This window comes from Anticarsia gemmatalis, chromosome 11 (genome assembly GCF_050436995.1).
Source record: "Anticarsia gemmatalis isolate Benzon Research Colony breed Stoneville strain chromosome 11, ilAntGemm2 primary, whole genome shotgun sequence".
NCBI lineage: Eukaryota > Metazoa > Arthropoda > Insecta > Lepidoptera > Erebidae > Anticarsia > Anticarsia gemmatalis.
Window position 1 is genome coordinate 2,426,963 of NC_134755.1, and position 27,234 is coordinate 2,454,196.

The 27,234-nt window shown below is 41.6% G+C and overlaps 2 protein-coding genes across 16 annotated transcripts in view; one reads left to right on the plus strand and one right to left on the minus strand.

Moving 5' to 3' along the window:
* The first annotated feature begins 220 nt into the window (after positions 1-220).
* Syp (synaptotagmin binding cytoplasmic RNA interacting protein) lies at positions 221-19,611 on the plus strand. 12 transcript variants are annotated; one of them, XM_076119626.1, is made up of 16 exons: positions 1,598-2,007; positions 2,430-2,634; positions 2,874-2,985; positions 5,875-6,068; positions 7,545-7,672; positions 8,440-8,681; positions 10,158-10,293; positions 10,990-11,123; positions 11,220-11,291; positions 11,369-11,518; positions 11,828-11,973; positions 13,820-13,905; positions 15,225-15,367; positions 15,984-16,043; positions 17,641-17,797; positions 18,650-19,611. In XM_076119626.1, the coding sequence occupies exons 3-16, from the start codon at positions 2,875-2,877 to the stop codon at positions 18,775-18,777; spliced, it is 1,887 nt and encodes a 628-aa protein (XP_075975741.1). In that variant the 5' UTR covers positions 1,598-2,007; positions 2,430-2,634; position 2,874; the 3' UTR covers positions 18,778-19,611. The 12 variants fall into 12 exon arrangements, 11 of the variants coding, with proteins under 11 accessions (XP_075975745.1, XP_075975741.1, XP_075975740.1 ...); XM_076119625.1 differs by lacking the exon at positions 10,158-10,293 and adding an exon at positions 10,509-10,644; XM_076119628.1 differs by lacking the exon at positions 10,158-10,293 and adding an exon at positions 10,509-10,644 and having other exon boundaries at positions 2,590-2,634.
* Positions 19,612-20,948: 1,337 nt separating this feature from the next.
* LOC142976356 (cubilin) overlaps positions 20,949-27,234 on the minus strand; it is a 93,151-nt gene continuing 86,865 nt past the window's right edge. For 2 of the 4 annotated variants that reach the window (XM_076119623.1, XM_076119621.1), the window contains 6 exons: positions 26,557-26,785; positions 26,039-26,237; positions 25,593-25,797; positions 25,196-25,325; positions 24,761-24,942; positions 20,949-22,618 (listed from right to left, as the gene is read on the minus strand). In XM_076119623.1, the coding sequence (XP_075975738.1) occupies positions 22,542-22,618; positions 24,761-24,942; positions 25,196-25,325; positions 25,593-25,797; positions 26,039-26,237; positions 26,557-26,785 (1,022 nt within the window). In that variant the 3' untranslated portion in view covers positions 20,949-22,541. Of the gene's footprint in view, positions 22,619-23,142; positions 24,943-25,195; positions 25,326-25,592; positions 25,798-26,038; positions 26,238-26,556; positions 26,786-27,234 lie in introns of those variants that run through there. The other 2 variants (XM_076119622.1, XM_076119624.1) reach the window with 2 other exon arrangements.

Genomic DNA, 27,234 nt, shown 5'->3' on the forward strand with positions numbered 1-27,234 from the left:
ATTTGACGTCAGCTAGTACAGTGACCCACAAATCTACAGACACAATAAATTCAGCAACGTACGATGCGAAACCGCGCGGAGGTCAATGAACTGTTGACGTATTTAAAATACGCACAAGTAGGTACCTTATCGCGAAATGTAGTACGCGGCGCGGCAAGCGGAGCGAGCTTGCTGTGCTATGTGTTTGCAAAATGGTTATTTATAGATGTGAGTGTCCGTGACGGATGGTTCGTGCTATTTCTAAGGTCCGCGAATTGGTGAGTAATAACAATTTTATGATGTAAGTACATAAAGTCATTAAATTCCCGTATAAAATAAAAAAAACATAACAAACCTTACTTGAAACAACTCAATAAACTAATATCCAAATAGTTTTGTTTCCTTGAACTCACTGGTTGATTTCGTATTTGAATAACAAAACTATTCGAAAGAGAAAAGAAGCAATGACATTAGATCGCGTTTGTAAAATCATTGTCAAAATTAGAAAATAGTGATGTCCTTTAATAGAACCGTAAAATTAACATTATCATTTACTATCGGTTTTATTCAATCTTCGTTTCTAACATAATTGAGAATATTTTTCCACGGGATATGAATTAAAGTTATCACGTGAGCGAAATCTTTTTCTCAAGACTTTAGCCAACGCCGGAAACTCGGTGAGAGTTCGTTTTGCTGCTGTACTTTTAACGCTATTGATAATAAGAAAATGTGAGAAAGGAAGTGTGTCTGTCTTGCTGTTACAAGACACACTACACCAGAGTTCTTTCTTTGTAAAGAAAGGAAGAGTCTGCGTTCAATGTTCGAGCGATTTTCAACTTGATACATGTTTCCATTAAGATTCATATTGGCAGTGAAAGGGCTGCATTGGAACCTTGTCCATACAGAACGAGGCACCCGCAGTAGCCGCCCTACCTACCTACCCACATAATGCGACGGATACAGATCCGAGTTTCTTACTTACACATACACGTGAAGTACGAAGGCCAGTTTTAAATATGTGTATGTGTCGCGAATACATACGGCTTCGATGATCAGCAGGTGTAAGCGAACTAAAGGCAAGGGGTTATTGCGATTAACTCTTTTATCCCTTCGTTTCCATATCAAAGAGTAATGAACCTTGTTCTACTATTGGACAACGTCGATTAGTAACCGTGTGATTTTTATTTCGCATAAATGCGGCAGTACATTATTTTTATTAATAGTTAGTCGCAATAGTAGTTCTAATGTGATATTACGAGAAATAAAAATATAAGTTTGTGTTACGTTGTTATTTGTTTATTTAATACTAATAAGTTTTTATCTATTTGCTTTTCCAATAATTATTGATTGGTATTAAATTACTTAGAACTGTAATGAGGTAAGATTCTAATTAGATGATAATGTATTTATTTAATGCTAATAAATTAATAATTAAATATTCCTTTGTTACTAAGGTTCTCATTCGATAGTAAGTATTTTGTTATTGAGATAGCATTCTAAAGACAGAACTAAAGTAACTAATTGTAACAACAAAGGCGAAACTGGCAGTGAATCGATTGCGAGTAACGAAGGTCACAGGGTTTGCAAGTGTGCGTATGTATGCAAGTATGCAGGCGAGCTCGGTGCGGCGTCGCTGCTGCACGCCTGCACCGGCGGTTGCAACACCCTCCCCCCTTCATTCTCGGCTTCTCGCTCGTCGCCGTCTTGCCGCTAGCCTGTCTCACCTCGCGGCCGGCAGCCTTGCGCGACGCGCCGCGCTCTTTCACATTCAAAATTATTCGCAATCATTGCAAAAACTCTCTGTGCAATAAAAATATTTTATATTTCGATGCGTTCACAATTAGTTTTAAAACAGAGAGGTTGTTAAAAGTTAACAAAGAAATTAAGTGCCTTTTAAAACTTTGAATGCACTCCTCGTTGCATGTCCCGCGCGCGTCGTTATGTTATGAGAACCCCGTACTGGCGGTCACGTTGACGTCGCGCGGTGCCGCCATATCTGTCTCGGCCACCAACTAGCAAAATTAATAGGTAATTATTTTCGTGTACAGTGTTTCTGTTTGATTTTGTCGTACAGTGATTGTGTGATAAAGTGTTTCCTATCTTCTGGCATCCTTTGTGCTGATTCCAATCGGATTCTTTTTGGAAAATGAGGCGCGCGCCGGCCGGTTCTTATCGGGTGCAATGCAGTTGCAGTCTCAACTTATTGCAGTTTTGCATTCACCAAAGTTTCATGCGCGGAAAGTTTTTAGTGCTTATTTATAACTTCAAGAGGATTGTAAATGTGTTTTAAAGTGATTATTCGTTAAAAGTGATATGTGTAGCAGTTTCTAAAGAGCCGTCACAGTTTACTCTGCTGTGTTATTTCGGTCATTGACCGCCGGAATTCGCATCTCCTATATATTAGTGCTGTTGTTAGATTTTTTGACATAATTCAGATTTTCGTTTTTTAGGCTCAAAATTGTGTCACCTCACTAGAAGAATGCAATGACCCGCGCATTCGCTTTTTGAAATTTCACCTTCACCCGGATGGAATGAGGAGTGCACAATCCCATTGTTTCACAGTTTCATATGTTTGAACATCATTTGTTTTTTTGTTTTTCGGACGATTAGAGCGTTATCATTTTCTTCCAAAATTACAAAAATTACAAAATAAAGGTAAATATTATTTATTTTACCAATAATATATAAACATATAATTAAAATAACTCAAAATATATCTGTAACCATTGCTCACACGCGTGGCTTCCTTGAATCGCTGGTATATGACATCATCTCAGACAAGCCAAGATAGGTCCCAATTTTTAGTGTTCTAAGTTTGATAAAGTTCACTCCCTACTGTTGTTTTGCACTCAATAGTTACAGTCATTAAGTGTAGTGTGTGTAAAATGATGCAGAATGGCGGAGGGCAATGGAGAAATCCCCATTGAAGAGGTATCTGGGAAGGACTCCGATGTTGGCCGAACACCGGATTACCGCAAACTCATTGACTATGGCTTGGATCCTAAGGTGAGCATATCATTTAATTAATTATTAGTATAGCCATACAGCTGTGTAGATTCATTTGTTACTGTGTGAACACTCACAATGTTAAAAATATTAAGCGACCAAAAAAGTTTTAGCCGGGAGCAAAAATTTGTATTATTTGAATTAATTTCACTGAAGTCTACATATGATGTGAGTCTATTTACAGTAGAGCTTATATAGATGTAGTCAGTGCTGTTTTACAGATGGTCTGATGTAGCAATAAATTGCAGCGGTGTTGATGGACTATTTTATCTTGTTGGGACGGGGCGGTCACTTGAAACTCAATGTACCTATAAAGTATTCTTGAAAACAAGACAAAGGCATATTATGCCATATCTGAAGTAATAGAGGGCAATTGCTGTTAACCCCAGAATTATCAGTGTTTTATAAAAACTTTTGTCTTATTGGAACATGCCTGGATAGAGACTGCATGTGCTGTAAATTTATGCAATTTAATTTTCTTGTTGGAATCTTAATAGGATTGTCTATGGTTTACCTGGTATCCTGTTCCAAATCTAGTTAGAACTTATGTATGGGAAATGATAGGTATGCAGGATACTACTAAACTATAACTGTAGTAGATTTAGGTCTAACTAGAGAATAAAAATTAAATATGAGTTGCAACAAAGTTTGTAACTACTCCTCTCTCTCAGTTTACAAACATTATGAATTGAATAAATATGTAAAGAAAACTACAAAATAAAATGAAATTGTAGGAACTTTACTAAAATAAAAAAAATCTTTAATGACTAGAATATTGAAACTAGCAGTATCAAGTAATAAAACAGGTTTAATACTTTATGGTTATGATTCACTAGTCTTATCCTCTCGAGCGCCCAACGTCAAAATTCAAATATACCGTTAAGCGTCCGGGCCAAAAATGGCGCGCGAAATTGAATTGACGGTTGGCGTTTAAGCGCCGATTCCGTCATATTTTGATACTAACACCCTAGTCATACCTTATATATTTGAAATCTACATAAAATTTGCTATATAATAAAAAAATAAACCACAATTAATATTTGATAGTGGTGGTACAATAGTCGGTTTAATCTGAATATTGTGTGCTTTAGGCATGTGTTTGAAAAAAGTCTAAAAAATATTTTTAGGCATAAAAAATAATATGGCGGAAGGTCTTATGGTGTAGTTAATGAATAATGGCATTAAAATCCAACTGTAAAATATACTCAAATCTTTAAAATTAGTTAAAAAAAGTATTTACAATATTGGTCATAAAGGAACATGTCGTTGGGTCGGATGTTGTTTAAGGTGCTCTCTGGCCTATATCAACCACTTATTCAAGTGTGTGCATTCGATCGTCGTCTCGTTTCATCAGCTTCAATGTAAAATATGTTTGAAAGGGATAAACATAGTTTTAGCATTTCGTTTTTACGTTTTTTTAATGTAAGATCGTTTTGCCGTACCACGGTGGCGGGGCGCTTGACGGGGGTAGCACATTTAACCGTGACACGGTGGCCGGGCGCTTGAGAGGTTATCACAACATGGCAATTTTCTCAGAAGTCTAGGTGGGTTTTCTGTGGTCCTTATGTTGCCACACCTGAAAACTGGAATTCTTTGTGAAAAATATATTATGTTGGTAGCAATATTTGCACTTTCTCTCTCTGATAATGTTGACCTTTGGCTGTTATTATCTGCCCACCTACAGTGCTTGCATACAAGACTTGCATGTTGAAAAAAGTTAGTATTACTTATGTACTTAGGTATATTCTATGTACATGAACTGTTAGCACACTACCTTGTTCCATTAAATATGGTTTTTATGAAACATTTTATGAGAACTTGGTTTTTTATATAAATATGCATTCAAAGTCCACATTGAATGAACTATTCAGTAGCTAGAAGCTAATATAATTTTATCGCCTATAACTATTCCGTAATCTCGATAAAACGTAGCCGATTGAATAATAGTGGCACGCATTGGCGGGCTCGATGCGAAACTGCATGTTTGGGAGTGCATCGAATTGAATTAGTATTCTGATGCCTTCTTATTGGAATCTTATAAGGTTGCCAATTGTGCCTACTCACTTCGTGTTTTGTTGTACAAGATAATGTTGACAAAATTTATCATTCGGAAATCCTTTTACGCGTGAGGTCAGTGCATAGTGGTATGCGTCGCGGGGTGCGGGGTGCGGGGGAGGCGCAGGGCCACAGTAATTTTCCTCGTCACTGTCCATACAAGTTTCTGTAGGTACGAATATCCTTTATATTCGTGAAGAAACGACTCGATATACAAGTACTTGTATGTATACGCACATGTATCTATATGAAGATACACCACCCCTTATCTTATGCATTATAATTACTTGCGTTGAGTTGCGATGGTCAGTGCATTCACTGTAGGTATTAAACGGAGGATAGTCATGTGATACGATATCATTTATATGATACAAGTTTGTATTTTACAGTTCTCGACGATAATATACCACTCGCATTGCACATTTCATCATCAACGCAATGATAATGTCATTGTCCCTCTATTTGTATATTAAGTCTGAGTGCGTGAGTCGTATCTCACGCTTTTCTCTCCCTAAAAGGTTATAAGAGGCTGCATAAGAGTGATTGTTATTAATAAATTGCTGCCATTTACGCTCAATTGTAGTCTTTAACTGAACGCAGTTGAGTATGAGCTTGTCTGCAGAGTAGGTGTTGAAATTTGCCACTGCTGATACCATAATGACATATCTTGAAGTTCATTTCAAAGTTCTATCTTAAGATTGGATTTGGCTTCGATTCCATCGATCTTAGGACGTAAAACTTATAAGATTTCAGTTCGAGACTTGTTAAATATCACGGAATTGTAGTTAGACAAGTAGAGATAGTATTTAATGGTAACTATTGTGTCGTTTCCAGGTAGCAGCCAAGCTCGACGACATTTATAAGACTGGAAAGCTAGCGCACGCTGAACTGGATGAACGTGCGTTAGATGCCTTAAAAGAATTTCCATCCGACGGTGCTTTAAGTGTTCTTGGACAATTTTTAGATTCAAATCTCGAGCATGTATCTAATAAAAGTGCTTATTTATGTGGAGTCATGAAGACCTATAGGTGAGTATCCAAGTTGTATTATTTCGCTTGGCAACACGATCAAAATATTGGATGATTGCCAAACTACCCAGTATATCTAGGTCACAATCTTGAAAAATTGATTTGACATATTATCGGCCGCGCTGCGGACGACCGTTGAATTTAAATCTTACGGCCCTCTGCTTGAGCGACACTAGGAAATGATGCTGTTTTATGTACTGTACGACCTTGCCGCTGAATGGCTCTGCGAAAATGGACACAGAATTTAAAAATACCTTTGTTGCACCGCGGTGAGCCTTCACTATTCCGATCACCGGTTAAGAACTTTCCGACCAATCAAAAGACTGCTCCTACATGGTAGTCTGCGAATTAAATATCTACTCTCGACCTTTATAAGAAGAGGTCGCTCAATATCAATCATTAAAATGCAATAAAAATGATTGCCCCATCTGAAATGCCCTCGTAATGACCCCAGACGACATGGTCCATACATTTTTTCTATATCTATTGTAGTAAAGTTAGTGTCTGATCTCTGCCGCATCCTCATGTATACGAGTTAGCCAATACCATTGTGTTCTGTATTAACGAGTGGTTCTGATTGGCGGAAAGGCTTCTAAAACTGCGCTTTCCAGCTGTTCCGTTAACAAGTATAATTGTTTGACATCTTACGTACAGCGAAAGGGACTTAGCTTTAAACAATGGCGCGCGATCTTTGTGATTATGATATAAGTAAATCATCAGGTATAGATTGAGATTCAAATATTAAAGCGATCAGTTGCAAAGACTTGGCTAGACGTCGGTCTAACCGTTTATGACACACCCCATTATCTATGATAGACTAAGCTCTGCGAGATGAAGCAAAACAAGATCAAAGCTATTGCGAGAAAGTTCGCAGGCGACAATTGATACGTGCTACAAAGGCTGTAGAATGTCGTATGTGACAGACTGACTGACGGATCATTTCGCTTGCCCTCGTGTGTGTTTGCGCCGGCGCAAGATTAGATTACGGATGGTCATTAGCCTCAGTGCAGTCGTGATGCACAACCTGTTTGCAAGATTTAATAAAATGCTAATTGGTAGTCTTTGTAGTGTACTTTTTGTACTTCTTTTTGATTATCGACGTCGACTGGTTTACCCATAATTGTTTAAATTAAAATATTAATAGCTTACTACCTGATAGATATAATGAGATTGTCTACGTCTTAAACTGCATTGCCAGGTCGCTCGTGATATTATTAGTATGAAAATCGTTGAAGCAATACATTCTCACGATCAGTGTAGTTAAAATTGGTCAAAGTTATATAAATTTCGTTTCAAGTCATCATGGCATTATCTCATGCGTCTGGTAAAGCCGGGGGCGTGTTTCTCCCCTTATGAATACCGCGGTATTCTCACGTAACTGTTTAGAGTTATAAAGATTTCTTTCGTACATATACTTGAGTTTGTAACAGTAGTTGTATAATGTGAATTATTAACGTTTGTTGTGTGGTATTTCAGACAGAAGAGCAGAGCGGGTGTGCAGGGCGCGCCCGCGCTAGCTTCCACTGTCCAGGTGAAGGGCCCCGACGAAGAGAAGATCAAACAAATATTGGCCCGGACTGGGTACACGTTAGATGTTACTACAGGTGAATATACCTTATTTTACTTTTTATTTTATACCAATATAATGTAAGAACAAAACAGTCTAGGAGATGACGTAGTTACTACCCGCCTCTTAAAAGATCAAAAGTTTGAATGTTAGACTAGTTTTTTTTATATTTGCGGACCCTTAGAAAGTGCCTGTCCGCGCCACTGACCGACCCCTCTGAGAAAAAGCTGTGACACAACAACTCATAACTTGTTTAGGAATGTAATAAGAATATTATGTTAATTTGACAGTACAACATTCTTTTGTAGTTTTGCTTTAGGTCGGCTCTTTGAATATACTCGCAGATTGTTTTATGTCCTTTTGAGTGATAAATGTGGTGTGGCCATTTTAACTCTGAAGTGGTTTCACACAGGTGTATTCTGCACTTTTACGATAGATGGCGCTACTATCTACAAAGATACAAGCTTGTTGCCATTTGCGATAAATATTTTCGCAATCTATTTTTCAAACAAGAACATTTCAGTTTTAAAAAATATTGCTTATTAATATAGTAAATTGCACCATTTGAAAATATAAACATATTTTAAAATAAACGATGATTCTAACAGGACTCTTATAGGAATAATCTTTTAACGGACTTTAAGTGTCTATGGTCTCAATCGTCTGACAAATTCTTACTAGATTCTTATTTTCCTACAATAAATAAAAGGCAACCTACTTCTAATAAGCAGAATCGATATTCTCATTAAAGTATTGTACAAGTTTATAGCGTGCAGTTAATAATATGGTGTGTATTTGTGGCAGGTCAACGTAAGTACGGTGGGCCGCCGCCCGGGTGGGAGGGCGGCACGCCGGGTGCCGGCTGCGAGGTGTTCTGCGGCAAAATCCCTAAGGATATGTATGAGGACGAACTGATCCCGCTGTTCGAGCGATGCGGGACCATCTGGGACCTGCGCCTCATGATGGACCCCATGACCGGCACCAACCGTGGCTACGCCTTCGTCACGTTCACGACCCGCGAGGCCACGCAGCGCGCCGTGCAGGAGGTGAGACTGACCCGCGCTCGCAGACTCGCCCAGTCCTGCCGAGTCGCCCGCACACCCGCCAGAGGGAGCGGTCATTCGCCCTTTGTGTCGCTTCTAACTGTGCTTCCTTATTATTTTGCGATTATTTTATTATGAATGAGTCAATGTTTAAGTGTCTATCTCCTTCTGCGTTCCCAGGAAAATGATCACTCCCTCTCTCTATAGTGTACTATAAGCCGTAGAGTTGTTGAACAAACGTTTGCTACAAAGATTGGTGCTTCATGCGGGGCCGTCGTCCCCGGCGGCCTCGAGTCGGCGATCGCTTTGATGTGTCCGATCGCGGCACCTATCTTTGTGCGATACATGGATGTTATCGAGCACATCTGTACCAATAGCCGACATTTCAGCACACTGTGTTATCGCAAGACTAAAACAATGGTGCAACTGTTCATTATCAGCATATCACGATTGGTAACACAAAATTGTGTCAAAACTCTAAAGCTTTACTGAGGATGTTTTTATATTGATTATAAAATTGGTGTTATTAATTTGATACAAAATTTATTCTAATTTGACGTCTACTTTCCAGGTGACTCGCCGAATGTTTAAGTATATTCCCTTGAAAGATTAACAGTATCACAGCACTTTGCTGCCGCTCGCGTGGAGACTCGCGCCCCGCTGGTCCCCGCCCCACTGTCAGGTCCCGGCCCGTCCCGACGTCACTCAGGCGCAGTGGCGGCGGTGGCCCGCTCGGCGCCAGTCTCCCCGCGGTGGCGCCACTTGCAAGACTACTAGTACTCATCAGCCAGTATTTTTGCAAGTTCCCAATCATTTGCCTGTCGAATATATTCACAGTCACACTTGGGAGATTTAGATTTAAGCTTCTTCTATCATTTAAAAAGCATGTCATTAATATCCCGCTCACGGCGGCCATTTGCACCCATTCACACTGAATTAATCCCTTAAATTTACTAATAGCTATGTACAGTAAAGTATTGGACGCGATATGAATGTCCCGTGGCAAGCAGCCGCCGTTCCATTAATATGTAATCACTGAATTTGTGTAAATGTGCAATATAACACCTATAAACTGATCTAGCCTCGCTTGTCCTGAGATATCATCCCGTTCTCTACTGTTGCACCTCGTTCAATTTTAAGTTGCTTTAATTTTATTTTTTGTTACCATCACACTCGTACTCGCTTCTTTTTATTTTCACTTCATCAAACGGTCCACTTACAGGGTTAACTTTGAATTGGCTTCGAAAAGTTCTCCAACTGAGAATTAAATATATCTCAGGCTCTCCTCTTTGCTCCGTACAACACTGTCGGCTTATCATCCAAATTCAGTTAACTCATCACGATTGGCTCTAACCGTCATCATGTCACGCGTCGAGGGGCGGGCCGCGTGCCGCCGCCGGCCGACGCCCGACGCCCGGTCGTACCGGATCCGATTCGACGCCCTTTTTCAAAATTTTTCCCTTGTTATTTTTCCCACAGCTCGATAACCATGAAATTAAAGCAGGGAAGACTCTGAGAATTAAGATTAGCGTACCGAATCTGCGACTTTTCGTCGGCAACATTCCCAAGTCTAAAGGCAAAGAGGAGATACTGGAAGAGTTTGGTAAATTAACAGGTAAAGTGTCACTCTCGAATGAATTAAGGAGTTTATAGAGTTGTCGGGTTGAGTGCGTGGGGCTTGGTGTGGACCGCTGAGGGTGCCCCGCTTGCTCCCGCTTGCTCCCTGCGTCCCTTCCCGCCGCGTCTCTCCAGTCATTGGGCCCGGACGCGGCCGCCGCCAAGCGACCCGGCCCCGGCCGTTGGCTATTCTCCCTCGAATTGTTCTTGCAGCTGAATGATTATGAAATTCGAAAGGGGAAAAAGATTGGCGTAACAGTTTCCTTTAACAATCACCGGTTATTCGTGGGGAATATCCCTAAGAATCGAGATCGGGACGATTTGTTTGAGGAGTTTACTAGGCACGCACGTAAGTCCTTGTCGAATTCATAATAAGTGCTACTCGGTTGATAAATGCGGCGCGCCTCGGGGCAAGGGGCCCGCCCGCCGTGCTCCGCGGCGCGCCGGACCGATATACCTATTGGCCTCTGCCTCGAGAATGCTCACTGGTCATGACTGGAGAACCTTGCTGTTGTTCTCTAGAATAGACTTCTTCAGTACCGTATATGTTCTCCTGGAATATCGTTTGATTTGCTTCATATTCTGTAGCGTTGAATGACTGAACTAGCGCGTCGGGCTCGAGGGAAGCTTTGTTCATACCGTTAGCGAGTCTGCGCCCCGCTTCCCGTTCCTTATCCGTGTTGTATGATTGCAGCTGGGCTCGTCGAAGTAATAATATATAGTTCGCCCGATGATAAGAAGAAAAATAGAGGATTTTGTTTTTTGGAATACGAGTCTCACAAAGCGGCGTCACTAGCTAAACGTAGACTGGGCACTGGTAGAATAAAGGTACGTAGATTACGACCGTCGGCAAATTCGATTGATTGAAGTTTGGTATACCAACTTTGGAGACGATAAATGATTAATACGTTGTATTTTGTTCAGGTATGGGGCTGTGATATAATAGTGGACTGGGCAGATCCTCAAGAGGAGCCTGACGAGCAAACAATGAGCAAAGTGAGTAGCGTGACATTGTTGTTTAAATCGACTCCCAGTAAGAGAACAGTAATTGTGACGTGAAATTGTATGTGCAGGTGAAGGTATTGTACGCGCGCAACCTGACGCAAGAGATAACGGAAGACGCTCTGAAGGAAGAGTTCGAGCGCTACGGCACCGTGGAGCGAGTTAAGAAGATTAAAGACTACGCCTTCGTACACTTCGAGGACCGGGACTGTGCAGTAAAAGTAAGTGTACTACCTCACCTTTCTTGATCACTCGAGAAAACTGTCCTTAAAAGAAATATACAAAGTACTGACACGGTTGCCTTATTTTTACTTAAAATCAACGAAGGCAACGAGGCAACGCGGCAGTTAATTTCACATTTATAACAGTAGAGACTTATGCAAAATTGTACACTATGGCCCCGTTTCTCCAATATCCGTACATGTATCAGATAGGTAGAACGTTCTCTTTTATACATCTGTCATTTTAACTAGAAGTTAGGCTAGTATTAAACTGTGAAACTGGTTCTAAATTATGTTTGGAATGAGCAGGCAATGCAAGAGCTCGACGGCAAGGAGATGGGCGGCGCGCGGCTGGAGGTGTCGCTGGCCAAGCCGCCCTCCGACAAGAAGAAGAAGGAGGAGATACTGCGCGCGCGCGAGCGTCGCATGATGCAGATGATACATGGACGCGGCGGGTAAGCACATACACATACTCTTATACTCTGCCTCTACTGAAAAAGGGTACAAGGCCGATTTCGTCAAAAATGAGTTAAGTTTACCAAAATGTTCAGAAAAAAATGCTTTATCGATTGGTGAAAACAGATATTGCCTATCTTAAAAAATGAGAAACTTAGCTATCTGCATAACTTACCCTTAAAGTATTGCAAAAGTGGGATACAAGTGTACTCTCATTCCTTTACTCATATTCGTCAAAATCGGAATTATACCCTTTTCCACTAGACATTTTAAATTTATGTTCTTTAGTTCTGAAGATATTAGGCATTTGGTCAGTTTTAATGTTTATCACTAAGGCTCATCTTCTATATTAATCATTTTGATATTGGCCACTTTCGTTCAAAATTACACTCGCATTAGTGGACATTAGAACAGCCTGTTACTAAGTGCCTTCTATCCTCATATCAAATTCTATATAAGTAGTAAAATTTTGTTAGTATTATGTCGTTCACAATGAAAAACTAGCACTATCCAAAAAAAACATACATTTTGATCAATACTGTTAGTTAACTCATTGTGGAATGAACTTTTACTTAATTTAGTCATAAGTTTTGGTTAAGAAACGATACTAAATTGTTTACGTGTACCTACATAATTTAACTTGTTTGCGAATTTTTAAAGTTTAAAGTAATTTCTTGTTGATATCGCCCTGGTAAACCATCAAACGTGAATGTGGACTGTTGGAGGTTCGCCTCTAACTGAGAATGGAAGGAGAGAATGGAGAGATGAATGATGCTTAATTATTTGTTGCTATTTAAAACATGTTATAAACTAACGGTGGATTTCAATAACCTATCTTTGGTTTGGATATATTAAACGATAGCTTACAGATTAATGATTTAGATACTCTTAAATACTCTGAATATTTCTTTCGAAAGCAAGTGTCGTCTATTGCAATAAATTGTTGCCCTATCCATATCTGAAAATTGGTCATTGATACCGCCAATAAATGAACTGCAGGTTACTATAGACTTTTCGAAACTTGTAATAAAATAGATCACTAAAATATGTAATCGCTTTGAGCATCCTTGGTAGACTATTATAACCTGTTATGATAAAGTTATTAGTTGGATAACCAAACCATCCAATTATACATGAATTACCTATTATTTTGCAATTTTAAATGCTATATTTGGTCATAGTTAAAAGCGATTGAGACGATGTATATAAAGTTGAGAGATGTATGAAAGTTGTTTAAATGGATGTAATAATAGTTTTTAGTAGTACAGTCTTCGTTTATTTTCATCTAAAAAAAAAATCGATGTGCTAAAATATAATCTTAAAAATTTGCGATATAAGACAGTAATTTCAATTGACAATCCGAATATAAGCGAAGATTACTTTACACTAGTCTTTGTTCGACCTCATTCGTCGCACGAGTTTTAAAGATAAACGTTTATTATTCTCTCGACTCGTGCCGTATCTGTCGTCAACATATATTTCGCACAGAATGTTTGTCGCTACGCCCACTCGCCATGTCCTTGTTGGCATTTAACGATGCACGTCATTGTAGCCTTGGAGAAACCTTTTGCGGTGTACCGATAAGCAAATATGATGCACAAGTCGAGTTTTATTAAGGCTGATTTTATAGTGGAATCTGATGAAATGTTTTTGAAAAATCTAGTTTTGCATCCATTTGCGAACAATTTCGCTGTTTAAGCCGGTTTCGCTATAAAATGAACCTTGACGTGCGACTTCTGAGGTCGTTAAAGTTTGTTAGTGAGATGTATGTATGCGAAGTTTGTGCGTTTACTTGGGGCTAGCTAGGCACGTTCACAATGTCTGTAACGTGGTGTTAACTGTCAGATTCGATTGGTGCAGCTGCTCTCCGGTGCTGCGCGGCCGCACGCCGCAACCGCAACCGCGCCCACCGCAGGCGCGCGGCGACTATGGTCAGTATACCACACACACATACACGCGTACACACACACATACACACACACGCAGGACGTGACTACTACACGGCGGGGTGGGTGGACGCTCGGCGGGCCACGTGCTAACATCATCATCGATCATCATCCCATAAACTCTTTCTATTGACTACTTAGACCTTTCAGACATTGTGCTCGAAGATCTACCAATTCGGTCACTAATGTATTCTGCTTTTCCGAAAAAAAAATCAATACTTACTAGGTAGTTTTTATACTTACGCGTTTTAGATACCAAGTAAGCAGTAAACTTGTTCGATTGATACGTTTCCTGTAAATAGGCAGCTAGTTGCCGAGCGTTTACCAAACCTCTAGAACAGTACAACTTACAGCACAGAGATAGGTGAAGGGAACTCGTTATTGGACGGACGGTTGATACATAATGATTACACTTGTTTGATGTATAGTAGTATATTGTACAATAGACGACTCTCTCCCTCCGCCTCTCTCCCGACCCCTCACACACAGACAGATGATGTGAACACGGTGTGGTCTCCACGCGCACACTCGCACATTCCGCTACTGTTCCTTACTAACAAGACGGCCGCTACTATACACTCCCCGCGACGGACTTTCTCTGCCAGTGCTCAACGTCTACTAGTGTTGCCAATGTACAAATAATGTTAGCTGTGTGGGAGTTTTCGTAGTGTATAGTTAAGGCCTCAATACATGTTTCATTAACGCTACTATCTAGGCTAGTTATTAATGACAGCTAGGAATAGGTTCGATGCATGGTTTCGGAACAGTTTTGATCTATCCAAGATTAGTCGAGGGCTACTACTACACATCGTCCATTGAAATTGTAATAACAATATTAACAGACAGTGCATGCTACAGATGTGAAGTGATAGACTGTTGGGAGGTCGCACCAGACCTCTGGACACGTCGAGACGCTTAGGTAGGCTCCGGTGATGGGTCGCTAGCTAATAGTATCCAAATTGAAGATCTCATTTACAATTTTATTCATCAGACAAATGGACATGAACAATTAGACATTGATGCATGTTGTTTCCGTGTGTCGATACTGTGAAGATGCTTCCGTCGGTCCGTACCGAGGTGTGTGATCGCTAAGGAGGAGCAGAGGTGTTGGATTTAACCCGTGTGCTGTACCATACCATACCTGTACTGTACCCCGTGTAAAGTGACAACAGCATGTGTTCACTTGTAATCTTTTCCCGGTACGAGTGTCGTGGAGGCTCGCAATCCGCCAGCCGACATCGGTAGCTTGTAAGTTAGCGTTAGTTTAGCTTAGCCTCTAAAAGGCCTGTGTTGTGTGTTTATAGATTATGATTACGACTATTACGGGTACGGTGATTACCGAGGTGGCTACAATGAGCCATTTTACCGGTACGATGAGTTCTATTTTGATTACGCGGGGCCACCGCAACCGTCCGCCGTCCGCCAGCCTACCAACAGACCGCAACCGGTGGGTCCCCACACACACTCACTAATGTATCACTCTTATTTACTAGTCACTAGTCGCTGTACTCATTATTGTTCTATCGATTTTGATTTGCCAAATTTTTATCATCTATTGTTTTTTTTTATTTTTATTTTGTTGTTTAATCCCATCCTCGAACGGAGTTAGTGACTCGGTAAAGACGGTAGTGTGTAGGCCTGACGGTGGTGATCGCACTGCGGCGGGCGTGCCTCGGACTTGTCACTGATTGCCGGGAAAAGTGTTAGTGGGCGCGCGGGGTGGCTGGTCGGCCGATCTCACCATCAGGTCTATATGACTGACGCCACTCCGACTAACATGCCCGTCTATCATCTGTACCTGTTGTTTTCATTTGCCATTTGACACTTGCACCGCTTGAGTCATTCCGCCGCGCTTGTCACCCCATGTAGCGCTTCGCTTCGCTTGATCACTAACAGATAACACGCTATCGCTTCGCCACCCCGCACACATCCCGTAGGCGAGAACGTAGCGACCCCCGACGCTTGGAACGCCCGAGTAATGTTGTAAAATTTATCGTTGTTGTAACGAGGTAGAGAATATGTTGAGAAGACTTACTGACCCGCTTGGTAAATGCCTCACTCAGGACGACGAGCTCGGTCTCGGGCCCAACTCGCTTTACTACGATCTAACCGGAGGCATTCAGGTACCGCCGATGGGCGCTCACTTTATTCCAAATTATTTGTATTGATGTTTAGTGAATGTCGTTTCGGTGTTAGATTTGATTAGACAATCTTTCGATTCTTAGATTATCGTAGCACACTAGTATACATTTTTTTAAATAAGTATTATTTTTATTTGAAAGTAAATGTCGTGTAGGTTGATTAGTGAACTAGCGACATTGGTATATCCCAGAATGCGTTATGACATGTTTGATGAGACACTATTTAGAAAGCTTCAGTAGGTACCTGACTGTTTCACTGTCTACTCTTGTAAACTACAAACTGTTGGACATTGATAGTCGTGAATGTGTGGCGTTCCACGGTAAAAGTGTTTTATTTTCGTAACAATGCTTGTGACGTTGGCACTAACCATGATTTATGTGAGCTCATCACATACTTTTATCTCGAAAGCCACAATATGTCGATAATATCATACCACTTGTTGTACGCTGTTTAAATGATTGATCAATCATGTAGAGCACAATATCTATACTCGTTTAAAAACATATTTCGCCAACAACTAAAGAAATTTCGTAATCATCTAATATTTCTCGTTTAGAAAATAACGCTAGGAATCATAAGTTTAAACAGTGTTTAACAAGTGTAGTATTCCATAGTGTAATTTTATTATTTGGTATGTTGACAATAGTTAAAAGAAAAAAGTAATGCGATAGCGAATTTTTGCAGCATGATAGTAAAAACATTTGGACAATAACTCATTGATCATATACCCGTCAGTACAACATAATAGAATGTGTTATTGTTGAAATGAGTAAACCTATTTGTACAGTACATACATACATTTTGACCGAGTTCTGAGAATGAATACAGTTGACGCCGAGCGCATTTTAGACGTGGATTTGAATTGCCAAATGATCGTCACGTTGCATGCCAGTCTCATACAAATATTTACTGCTTAAGTAGAGATATGAATCTACTTCTACGATGCGCTAGAGCTTCATTTTGGCTAATATTTAACACAACGCAGTAAACATTACATAAGCAGAAATCGGTCAGTTATACTAAATAATCTGTAGCACTGTCTCCTTCACACACTTTCCTCGGCAACTGTACCCAGTTGATATAAAAAGCCACATAAAACGGCAAGTGAATGAGACGGTGTCTAAGGGTGCAATATGCTGTCCCTCTCTGTTGCACCCCTGCGGTGCAATGGGGTGGGGCCTACTCTTGTTAACCGAAATTTCGACCGAAGGATTATTTCTCCGAAAACTAATGCCGCACATAGAATATTTCCAAATGTTAGTAGAACAGTTTAGACGATTGATGCACATCAATTATTTTGTAAGGAACTTGCACATTTGGTCACACCGTCTAAAGTTCTAATCATGTTTGGATGGTTAAGTCTCGCCTGGCCACATCTATCAGCATCATTAGTTAGTAAAGAATATCAAATTGTGTAGAAGAGCGCATGTATTATTTTATTTATCTGCGGTACTGTATTACTTTGCATTTTAAGTTGGCTTGTGAGAGTGAGCCAGGTCGGTCTTAACGTTCGTGCGGAGAGTAATGTTTCGGTCGCGGTTGGGTTGTAATGACGTATGTACGTGGTGGTTCGGTTAGGCTGGGTCATGTGGGACGGGCGGTCGATGGGCGCGGCGCGCGGCGGCGGCGCCGGCGTCCGCGGCTGGGGCCCGTGGTGGTGCGCGCCGCGTCGCGCGTGGCCGCCGCACGCCCAGCGCCATGCGTGGCAATCCCCGCGCCAAGCCAAGTTTACCAGGTCAGTGGAATAACATTACTTTAACCTCTACACATTCTTACACACTACACGGGACCCTAATTATATCGCTTGATCAAATACATTTTTCTCTTAGTAAAAATTCATTAAACTAAGCTGCGATATAATAAGGATCCTAATATATTAAGTTATTTTCATTTGCCAAAGCACAATAATTAATGATAGTTGTGTATTGGCAAAGGAAATAGCTGCCTGGACTGTTAATTATTTTGGGAGTCTTAAGGCGTAACCAGGAAGTGACCAGGATCTAGCATGTTTAATTTTGTGTTTAACCGTAACTGGTTGGATCCTTCCTTTCCCTGGAGACTCGCACAACATTTACACCTTGAATCGCATTATTATATCACTATGTAATACTACCACACTTCTCACTTTCCTATCCTAACATAATAAAGTATTCTCAGTACAAAATTCAAAATTACTATGGAATAACATTGGACTCTCTCTCGGTTGACCTCGTTGCCTTTCAAATGAGATCCTGAAACCTTTTCCTTTTATTTCAGCGTGTTTGATGGTTTGCGTGTAATCTGGATTAATGCATTGTATATCGGTAACTATCCTACTCCTTATCGGTCCTTAGTCTTAGGGCTACCACAAACTTACGAAATTGTAGAGCTCGATCGAGTGACGAGTCCATTGTTTTACTAGCTGAAGTTTGTGGGAGACCCTTAGGTTCCTACTTCCTGTAAGCAGTTTGCCCTACCAACACTCGTAGTGATCGAAGTTTATGAGCTAGACGACTTGTCCTTGCCCTAGTGATGATGATAGTCCATGTTGTGTAGTTGTGTTTGTGTCATGAGCTGTGTATATTGAGGAGTGTTGTTGGTGTGGCAGGTAAACGTAAACACGACGGGGGCCACCAGAACGTCGGGGGGGAGTGCAAGCGGCGGGTAGGCGCGGGCGGGACGGGCGGGGCGGGCTGGGGCGGCGGCGCGCTGGCGCAGCAGCCGCTGGCCAGCTAGCGCGGCGCCGGGTCTGTGGCCGGCCCCCGCGCCGGAGACACTACAAGCTGCGCGGGGGGGCGACCGGTCGCGCCCGAGGGTACCTTCACGTCCGGTCCTCGCTGCGTGCCGAGAGGATCGCTCTACTTTTTTCTATATATGTGTTTTTTTATTTGATTTTCGAGTTTTCGATTTTGTATCGCATCGATCCGTAAAAATCTTAAAGTAGGACGTTATGAAATGTTTCGATTGTAAGTTTCCCGTTATGCTTATGTTTTTCACTGTCGTATTAGCCGTATATATTTAATATATACTTTATTTGAGGGGAGCGTGCGGCCGCGGTTGCCTGTTTGCGACCGTGCGCTCGGGTCGCGGACCCGTCGACTGTCTGTTTTTTTTTAATACATGTTATTCGATATATTTTATTCCTGTGAACGCATTTTGCGATGTGATGTGTATTTTAGCAGTAATTATTATATTGTAAGGAGTTTGACTGTTGTTTTTTGACATACTTACAACTTAGGATACTTGAATGAATTTAATCGGATGAATTGAACTCTCGACGACTAGCGATTACGGCTAAAATAAAACCACCCCCTGTACTCGAACATTTCCCGACTGTGTTCCTGCTTTAGTTTTTTTGCTTTATTTTTATTACATATTTCCCTTAAAATACATTAGTGTGAGGCAGTAGTATTGTAAAGTTCTGGATTTCTGTAATGTTTATTATTGCTGTACTAAACTTTTTTTTGTATTCGACCACATAGCATGTCCATACTGTTAGAATTCTGACTTGTATCAATCTTGTATCAGTTTAATGTGGAATAAATTTGCAAAACTGTGTTTGCCTTATTATATTTTTGTTTCCTTTCGTTACGACTCCCACACATCCCTTTAGAAATTGGAAACTGTATCTACCTAAACAGTCAATCTGGAAAAGTATACTTGACTACAAAATTAAAAATGGGCCCTCAGTACACACATACACCACACGTTCAATCAATTAGTTTCACCACCTTGCATCAATTAGTTTATATAACTTATCAAGCTCTTTGATACATCAGCTTGTAGCTTATCTATCAGATATCTATCCGACCATTGTACCTAGTAGTCGTGAAAGTTCTAGCCCGATCTTATTTCAGAGTGAATCTTATCAAAATCGATTTAGCAGTTTATAACAGCACTATGCAAGGTACAGTACACTGAATACCTACATGTCACTTACCTGGTACGGCTGGTCAAGATTCCTTACTCATTTCTTTCAGCCCGGCACTCACTGGTAAGATAAAAAGTCCCCCAGTACGCAGAGACGCTCTTAACCTGAACGGATTGTTCTCTAAAATACGAAATGGCAACGTTGCAGATGAGACTTCTTGTCCGTAGGTACTGATAATTTAAAAAAATACTTTGAAAATTGCAATATGTAGAAGATTGTAAGTATTGGACGTACCGCGTTTGCAATGTTGCCATTTCTAAATTTAAGCTGGGACTAGTTTTGTTTGTTAGGGTGGCAATCTTTAGCACACACATAATAAGTAGGTACAGGTAGGGGGCACAGGAGCCCATGGGTACTTAACTTTTTACGCCGGATAAATTGGGCATAGCATCTGTGACAGCCGCACGAGAGTAAAGCCCCCTTACGCACTAGCGGTTCACCGACGGGTCGGTAGCCGCGGGGTTTTTGTATAATGTGCAAACCGCCGGCATTACAGGCGGTTGCATATTAAACGTGCGGCTACGGCTAGTGCGTAAGTGGTTATGTCATCCCCCTAGTTCTGGGTAATATTATAGTGACAAACAAGAGAAGTAGTCTTTACATTGTTTAAATTCTGTTAGGAAGATAGTACATTAGGTACACCAATTAACAACTGGACAACGGAAGTAGGCATCAGGAGGTATAAGCAGACAAAGAAGGAGCGTAAAATGAAACAAGTGGTTACGTTAAAGTGGTGTAATCAAGTATGTGGTGGTGCTGGCTGGCCGGTGCTGCGACGGCGCGGGGCGCGTCGTCATACGGTGTCGGGGGGCGGGGGCGGCGGCGCGGCCAGGCGCGCGGCGGGCGCGCGGCCGGCTCGCGGCGGCGGGCGCGGCGGCGGCGGCGGGCGGCGCGCGCGCCGAGCCCCGCGCGACCTCCGCGCGCGCCGCGCCCACCACGCGCCCAGCGCCGCCGCGCCGCCGCCCCCGCCCATCACCGCCCACCACCACGCGGCGCCGCCGGACCCGCCGCCCACCGCCACCGACCCGCCTATGGATACGTCACGCCTATAACCCGCTCGCCTCCCGACGGACCCGGCGCGATCGACTCCGCGAGCCTGGCTCCGAAACGAGGCAGCCGACCGTCAGTTCGATCAAAAATATCTAAAAGGATTTGTATTCGAATCAAAATGGCTGGTTTGTAGATTCGTAGACGGTCTACTTTCCTTCCCTCGAAGAAATGTATCAAACTGTGAAAACCCTTTTTTTTTCATATTTGCGACACTTTCAGTGGGCGATCAGTATTTTAAGCAGCACGAGCAGTAAATGAGGATACCTACGCCACTAGAGAACCAGGCATCAAAACCACCCTAAGCAGTCTTTACAGACAAATAGTGTCCCTTCTAAGTCTAGGAAGTAAGTACTTATTTTAATGAGTTACTGACGGCAGCCTTGTTTCGAGCTAGGTTTAGAAAATGTCTATATGGAGTCGACCTCCCGGGCCTTATAACTTTTGTTCATAGCTTTACAATATTCAAAGATAAACTAAATTCTTTTGTCGCTTCAAGATTTTAAATCTTACCTACCTACAGCAAAATATTTAGCAATTTACTTTTTAAGTACCTCCCTTAAATCCTTGTAAAGTTATTCATGGGTTATACTCTAAGGCATTATGATATCTGTGTTTAAACATAAAATTTACGATTTTCCGTAAAGGTTAGTGGTTTCAAAGTGCACCTTCAATTATTAAGTACTTAAGGAAAACAGATTGCTGGATTTTATTTAAGTAACTGTAACTATTGTTAGTTTAGTGTTATCATTGAATATTGTAATGCTTTAATTAAATTTTTATCTTGATTTTAGGGCAAACATTTTAAGTTTTATGTTTAGGTAGACAGTTTTACAACATGCAACATTTAAGATTTATAGATTTTGTTTAGATAAAGGAAGCAGAGATTGATGTGTGGTGAAGCGAAGAGATATTAGATAACCGATTGCCTTAAAGTGACATACCAAAATTTTGATAGTGATTTCCAATTGTGTCTCAAATTTTGAAGATATTAAGGCAATCAATTATACAAAGACAGACACAGCACATGACAAAGCGTTGCAAAGGCAGAAAAACATATTCTACATTCTTATATTTGAGTAATTCTTCAGGCTTCCTTCAAATAAAACTGTGTTTACAAAGGACGCAACGAAACTTGTACAGAATCAGTCCAACTAAAATTGTCTACAAGCTCTTCTCTATACCTCTCTTTATAATAAACTACAGAACCTCTGCGTCTCACTGCAGCTCCTACACTCGAGTTTTTTTCCTGTGACTGTATATCAAAAGCGGCACAGCAGAGTTGGAAACAGACAGTCGGTTGACACAGCCAAATGTAGAAAATAGGAGAAAGTTATTTAATTACTGAATCTAATTCAGGGTTAAATTGTTAAGTTTCACTCGACTGTCTATTAGTCCGCATGACCGAAGCAATGACGATGTCAAGCTGGGGAGACAGAGGAGACGGACCGTGCGAGGAAGCTGAGGGTCTCGGGTGAAGGTCTGGCTGGTGGTAGTATAGACTCACGTGCGCAGCGCCCGGTCAGTGCGGGGCGGCGAGCACAAGCGAGAGCGCGACCAGAGCGGCGCGCGCCGCGGCCCGCGTCGACGCCGCGCCGCCTGCGCACACCGCCGCGTCAGACCGCGGGGCCCGGCGCCGCACCACCCGCACACACGCGCGCTGATGGAACACCCGCCCGCACTACCCTCCCCGTGCTATCTCACTAGCTCATAGCGACTACTGGACCTTCGCTCGGTCCTCACTCAACATTAACAGTAACTAAGCGACGTAGTACAGTTGTAGTATTCCATCAGTTAGCGTTTAGTTTAGAACAGTTGACAAGGTACCCCGGGCCCCATAGTGCGATGACTCAATGCAAGCTTTGTCCTATTGGAGTGATTACGACGTTCGATTTGTAAACTTCACGGTTATTAAGCGCAAACGATTCAAAATACATAACGAACATTTAGACTTAGGACAGATCAGAGGTGCAACTCTCCTGAGTCATCACAGTATTTGAAACGAACAAAAAACAATAAAATATTTAAATGGAGTAAAACTTATGGATGCAAGAATGAGTTAACATGAAAAACATTTAAATTACGCTAAGGGGAGTCTCGGTATGTAAATGAAAAAGTCTGTAATCATTGCAACATATTAATATATTCTGCTATCTCACCAACAATAATATGATTTATGTTTTGAAACGTTTGTCTAATCACCTAGAGTCCTATAGTACATGTTACAACATCCTTAGAGACAAAGATTGCATTGAACCATCAGTAGTATACTGAGAAAGTACAGTGAACATAACATTATTCGTATTTGTTTAGAGTTATTAGTTAACAGTGCTACAGTGTTTAGAATACAATATTTTACAACAATTTAGAAGATAAAAGCGGGAGTAAGCAGGTAGTGTACGACAAGCTCCCGTAGCGCTACGTCGCGCCGCGCGTCTGTATGCACGTAGCACGTATGTACGTATTCGTAGCACCTCGTAGATCAGCATACAGGGTGTAAAACGCGTCAGTGCACGTTTTGTATAGAGTACCTACCTCATAATCTGTGATAATTATCGTGTTTCAGTCGCCATGCATGCAAAAATGTTAAGTCTGTAATCATTTACCTACAGTGTTAATGTCGTAGCTCCGTCCAAAAGATATAAACGAGTTAGGTGAAAAATTCGGCATTTCACGATCAGCCTTTATTTCTTTCTGTAATTAGTTCTGTTATTTACATCAGGTTTCTAAGATTGGACTGAAACGGTGAAACAGTTTTGATACTTTTAAGAAGTTATTGAAGTAAAAGAAAGATATCTTACGAAGTAATAACCACTTAATCAATGTTTTGAGAATAATTTACAATGGCTAAGGAGTACGTGAGGCATTTACACCCTGTGTGCATGTGAAGCAAGTGTGTAAGCAGAGACAGTAAGGTCACGATATAGCCAGTAGTCCACCCACTGCTTACTCCGTGAATATTCTCAACAAGCTACATTATTATAGTTATAATTTATATTAATAGACTTTATTAATCTTAACCCCTAGTATGCAACGACAAAATGCAACGGTGTAGATACATTTATATCCAAGTGGAAATGCAAAGTGCGGTAAAGTGCCAATCGTAATATACAGTGTCTTCAAATCAATTAAAAATTTGGAAAAAATTCAGCTTATCGTTTAATTTAGACTTAGTCGGGATCTAAATTTAAACAGGAGTTAACGGATCGTCGCTCTACCTTAGATACCTAAGAGAGAAAGTTATTAACGCCTCGATATGTAGATACAGAACAGCTACTAGAATAGTTTGTTAAAATCGTCGTCCAATGTGGATAAGAATCGTCCGAGCGAGGCTCGATGATGTCGGTCAGCCGGCGTCGAGTTGAAGGACAGTCCCTCGTGCAGTCCTCGGCTCACTAGTCGGTACACTTGAAACTATGTCGTGTCGTATGTGAAGCACTTAACGTTTATACTTTTGCTATCGATATATAACACGACACGGGAAAGGGCAGTGTCCCAACAGAAAGCGATTACATAATGAACGCAAGTTTGTGTGAATTTTTGAACACATCTTCGATCAAGTGCGAATGCAATCAACTTCGTACAGTACTCGTTGTATTAATGTATCGAAATGAAATCCTCATTGTTAATGTAATCGTTTTCTATTCGACGTCATCGATCAGATCGACCGAGACGTCGTATTCCCTTGTCGTGTTCAGTTCACATACGACGAGGTGGTCGCTATACTAAGCGTATACTAACAGTGGTCGGGCTTGCGCGGCGGCATGGCGGCGCAGTGCTGCAGGCCGGAGCAGGCGGCGGCGGGCGGCAGGCAGGCGCCGCCGCACGCGCCCGCGTCGCCGCACGCCTCGTCGCCCACCGACACCTCCGTCCACACGGCGCGCCACCCGCCCGCGCCCACCGACTTGTCCGCTATTATAAACCTGCACATAGACAACAAATTTATAGCCACGATCATTTATCTCTCAGTTGACAACAATAAACACTGAGTTGTGACATCAATCGTAAAACTAAAAAAATGGAGAAAACTCTTGAGCCATGAAGGTTCTAAGGCTAAATAATATTTATCAGCAATTAAATTAATAAATATGAACAATCTTTGATCTATATTTAAAACGATGGCATAAAAGCCTTTATTGTAAGGGTCACTTATTCGTAACGTAACAGCTCACTTACGATAGTCTTATCGAATTGGATGAGGAGAGGTACTGCCAGCGGTCGGTGGGCGCCTTCTCGCCGCACAGCTCCAGCGGCGGGCCTGGACTCTCGTACCATAAACGTAGCACTGCCGCCGGACATCCGCGCTCTGTCAAATAAATAATCATCGTCGTCACACAAAAGTATTATCTCTTCTTTAGCCTTTAAGAAAATGAAACATTATATTAGGCACTTATTTAATGCCAACAGAAATACAAACATGTGACTTTAGGTACATTATATATCGTATTCGGTATTTTTATACCAAAATGTGTTATTGACATAACGAAAAAGTATGAACTACAGTATTGCATATGTATATTATAACGATCAGAAAAAATATAATCTATGAAAAATTTAATTTTAGGCCGCTTACCGGTGAGATGTCCCTCGACAGCGAAATATTCGAAATTGAGCAAGATTCTCTTCCCGGGCCTCGCGGTGACGAACCAGTTGCAGACCCTGGAGGCCGCGCCGCGCGTGGGCGCCTCGTACGTGAGCGGGTAGCGCGGAGACGTGATCACGCCCCACTCCGCGCCCGACATGTTGCCGCCGCAGTCGCCGAATATCGACTTTGCCGGCTGGAATATGTAAAGCTTAGAATATAAACTCTGAAGATTTTCCACTCATGAGAATTTTTGCACTAAAACAATTTTGGCCTCTGTATGAATAGCAACAACTAAACGATAGTATCAACCCAATGTTGATACATTGTGTGCCTTATCATTTATGGATCAATTACTACTTTGAATATCTCGACGTGAACCTTCAAATCAATGTTTGAAGAATCAAACAACAATTTCCACAAGTTATACCAATTACCTCAAATATGTATCTAGCTTTGAAGCCGGACGCGACGGCCTCAGGGTCGGTGTGCAGCGCCAGCACGAGGCCGCTGGCGCCGCGCGGGGAGTGCAGCGGGCCCGGCGTGGCGAGCCCGCACCAGCGGCCGAGCGGCACGCGCGTGCCCTCGCGACCCACCCACCACGCCTCCACCCAGTCCTCGCTGCATGTCGCGCCACTGGAAACGAGATGAAGATAATTGAAAACTATGTAAGCAACTGCATTTTTTTTATTAACGGATTTGTGGAAGACAACTTTCGAAATATTCTTGCAATTTTTTTACCCACAAATATTATAATAGTTTTAACCAAGTCGAGACTTTCATACAGACATTGGCTAGCAAGCGTTTGACGTTTATAAAAAATTTAAAAAAGTAGTTCTCGCGATTAGAGCTGATTAGATTTTCATATTTTTTTAAGTTGCTAGTTACTCGTTCCTGATAGTCGATAGTGGTTGGAAATAAAGCCTAAACTCCTTCTGCTAAAGAGTCCATTTACCCGTAAAGCCCAGCAGTGGCGTTCCACGCATCAGCGCGGACCTTGAAGTGGTCGAACACGACGGTGACCTGCTCATTAGGCGTGGCGGCCAGCGTGTACGTGCAGTTCGTATGCGACGGGTAGTTGGAGGGGTAGCGCGGGGAGTTGAACTCGCCACGCTTCTTCGCCTCCGAGCGGTATGTGAAGGCGCATTCCCCGCCCGGCGCCGCTGTCCCTGGCACTCGATACTCTGAAAAATGTTGACAATAACTATGTCAAAAACAGAGAAAACTATGCATAATAATACGTTTTGTATCTTCTGTCATGAGAATTTCTTGTTTCCGTGTCCATAGTATGTACAAAATACCTAAAATAGTACTCTGCTCTTATAAGATATCCAGAGAGTAGCATTCATGTATTGTATGAATGCTACTCTCATGTTATTGATTGAAACTGCAAATCAGTTATTTACTAAACCAATAACACAACTTGTGATTGCTGAACAGATATGGCATGTAATACAATAAATAGCGGTCAGTAACGTGATAACGCGATAGAATATTAGAGCCTCATTTCTTAAATTATTTTTTGTAACTGTGCTGTAAATGGAGGCTAGAAGAAAAGTAGTAACTTCAGTGAAATCTATACTAATATTATAAAGCTGAAGAGTTTGTTTGTTTGTTTGATTGTTTGTTTGTT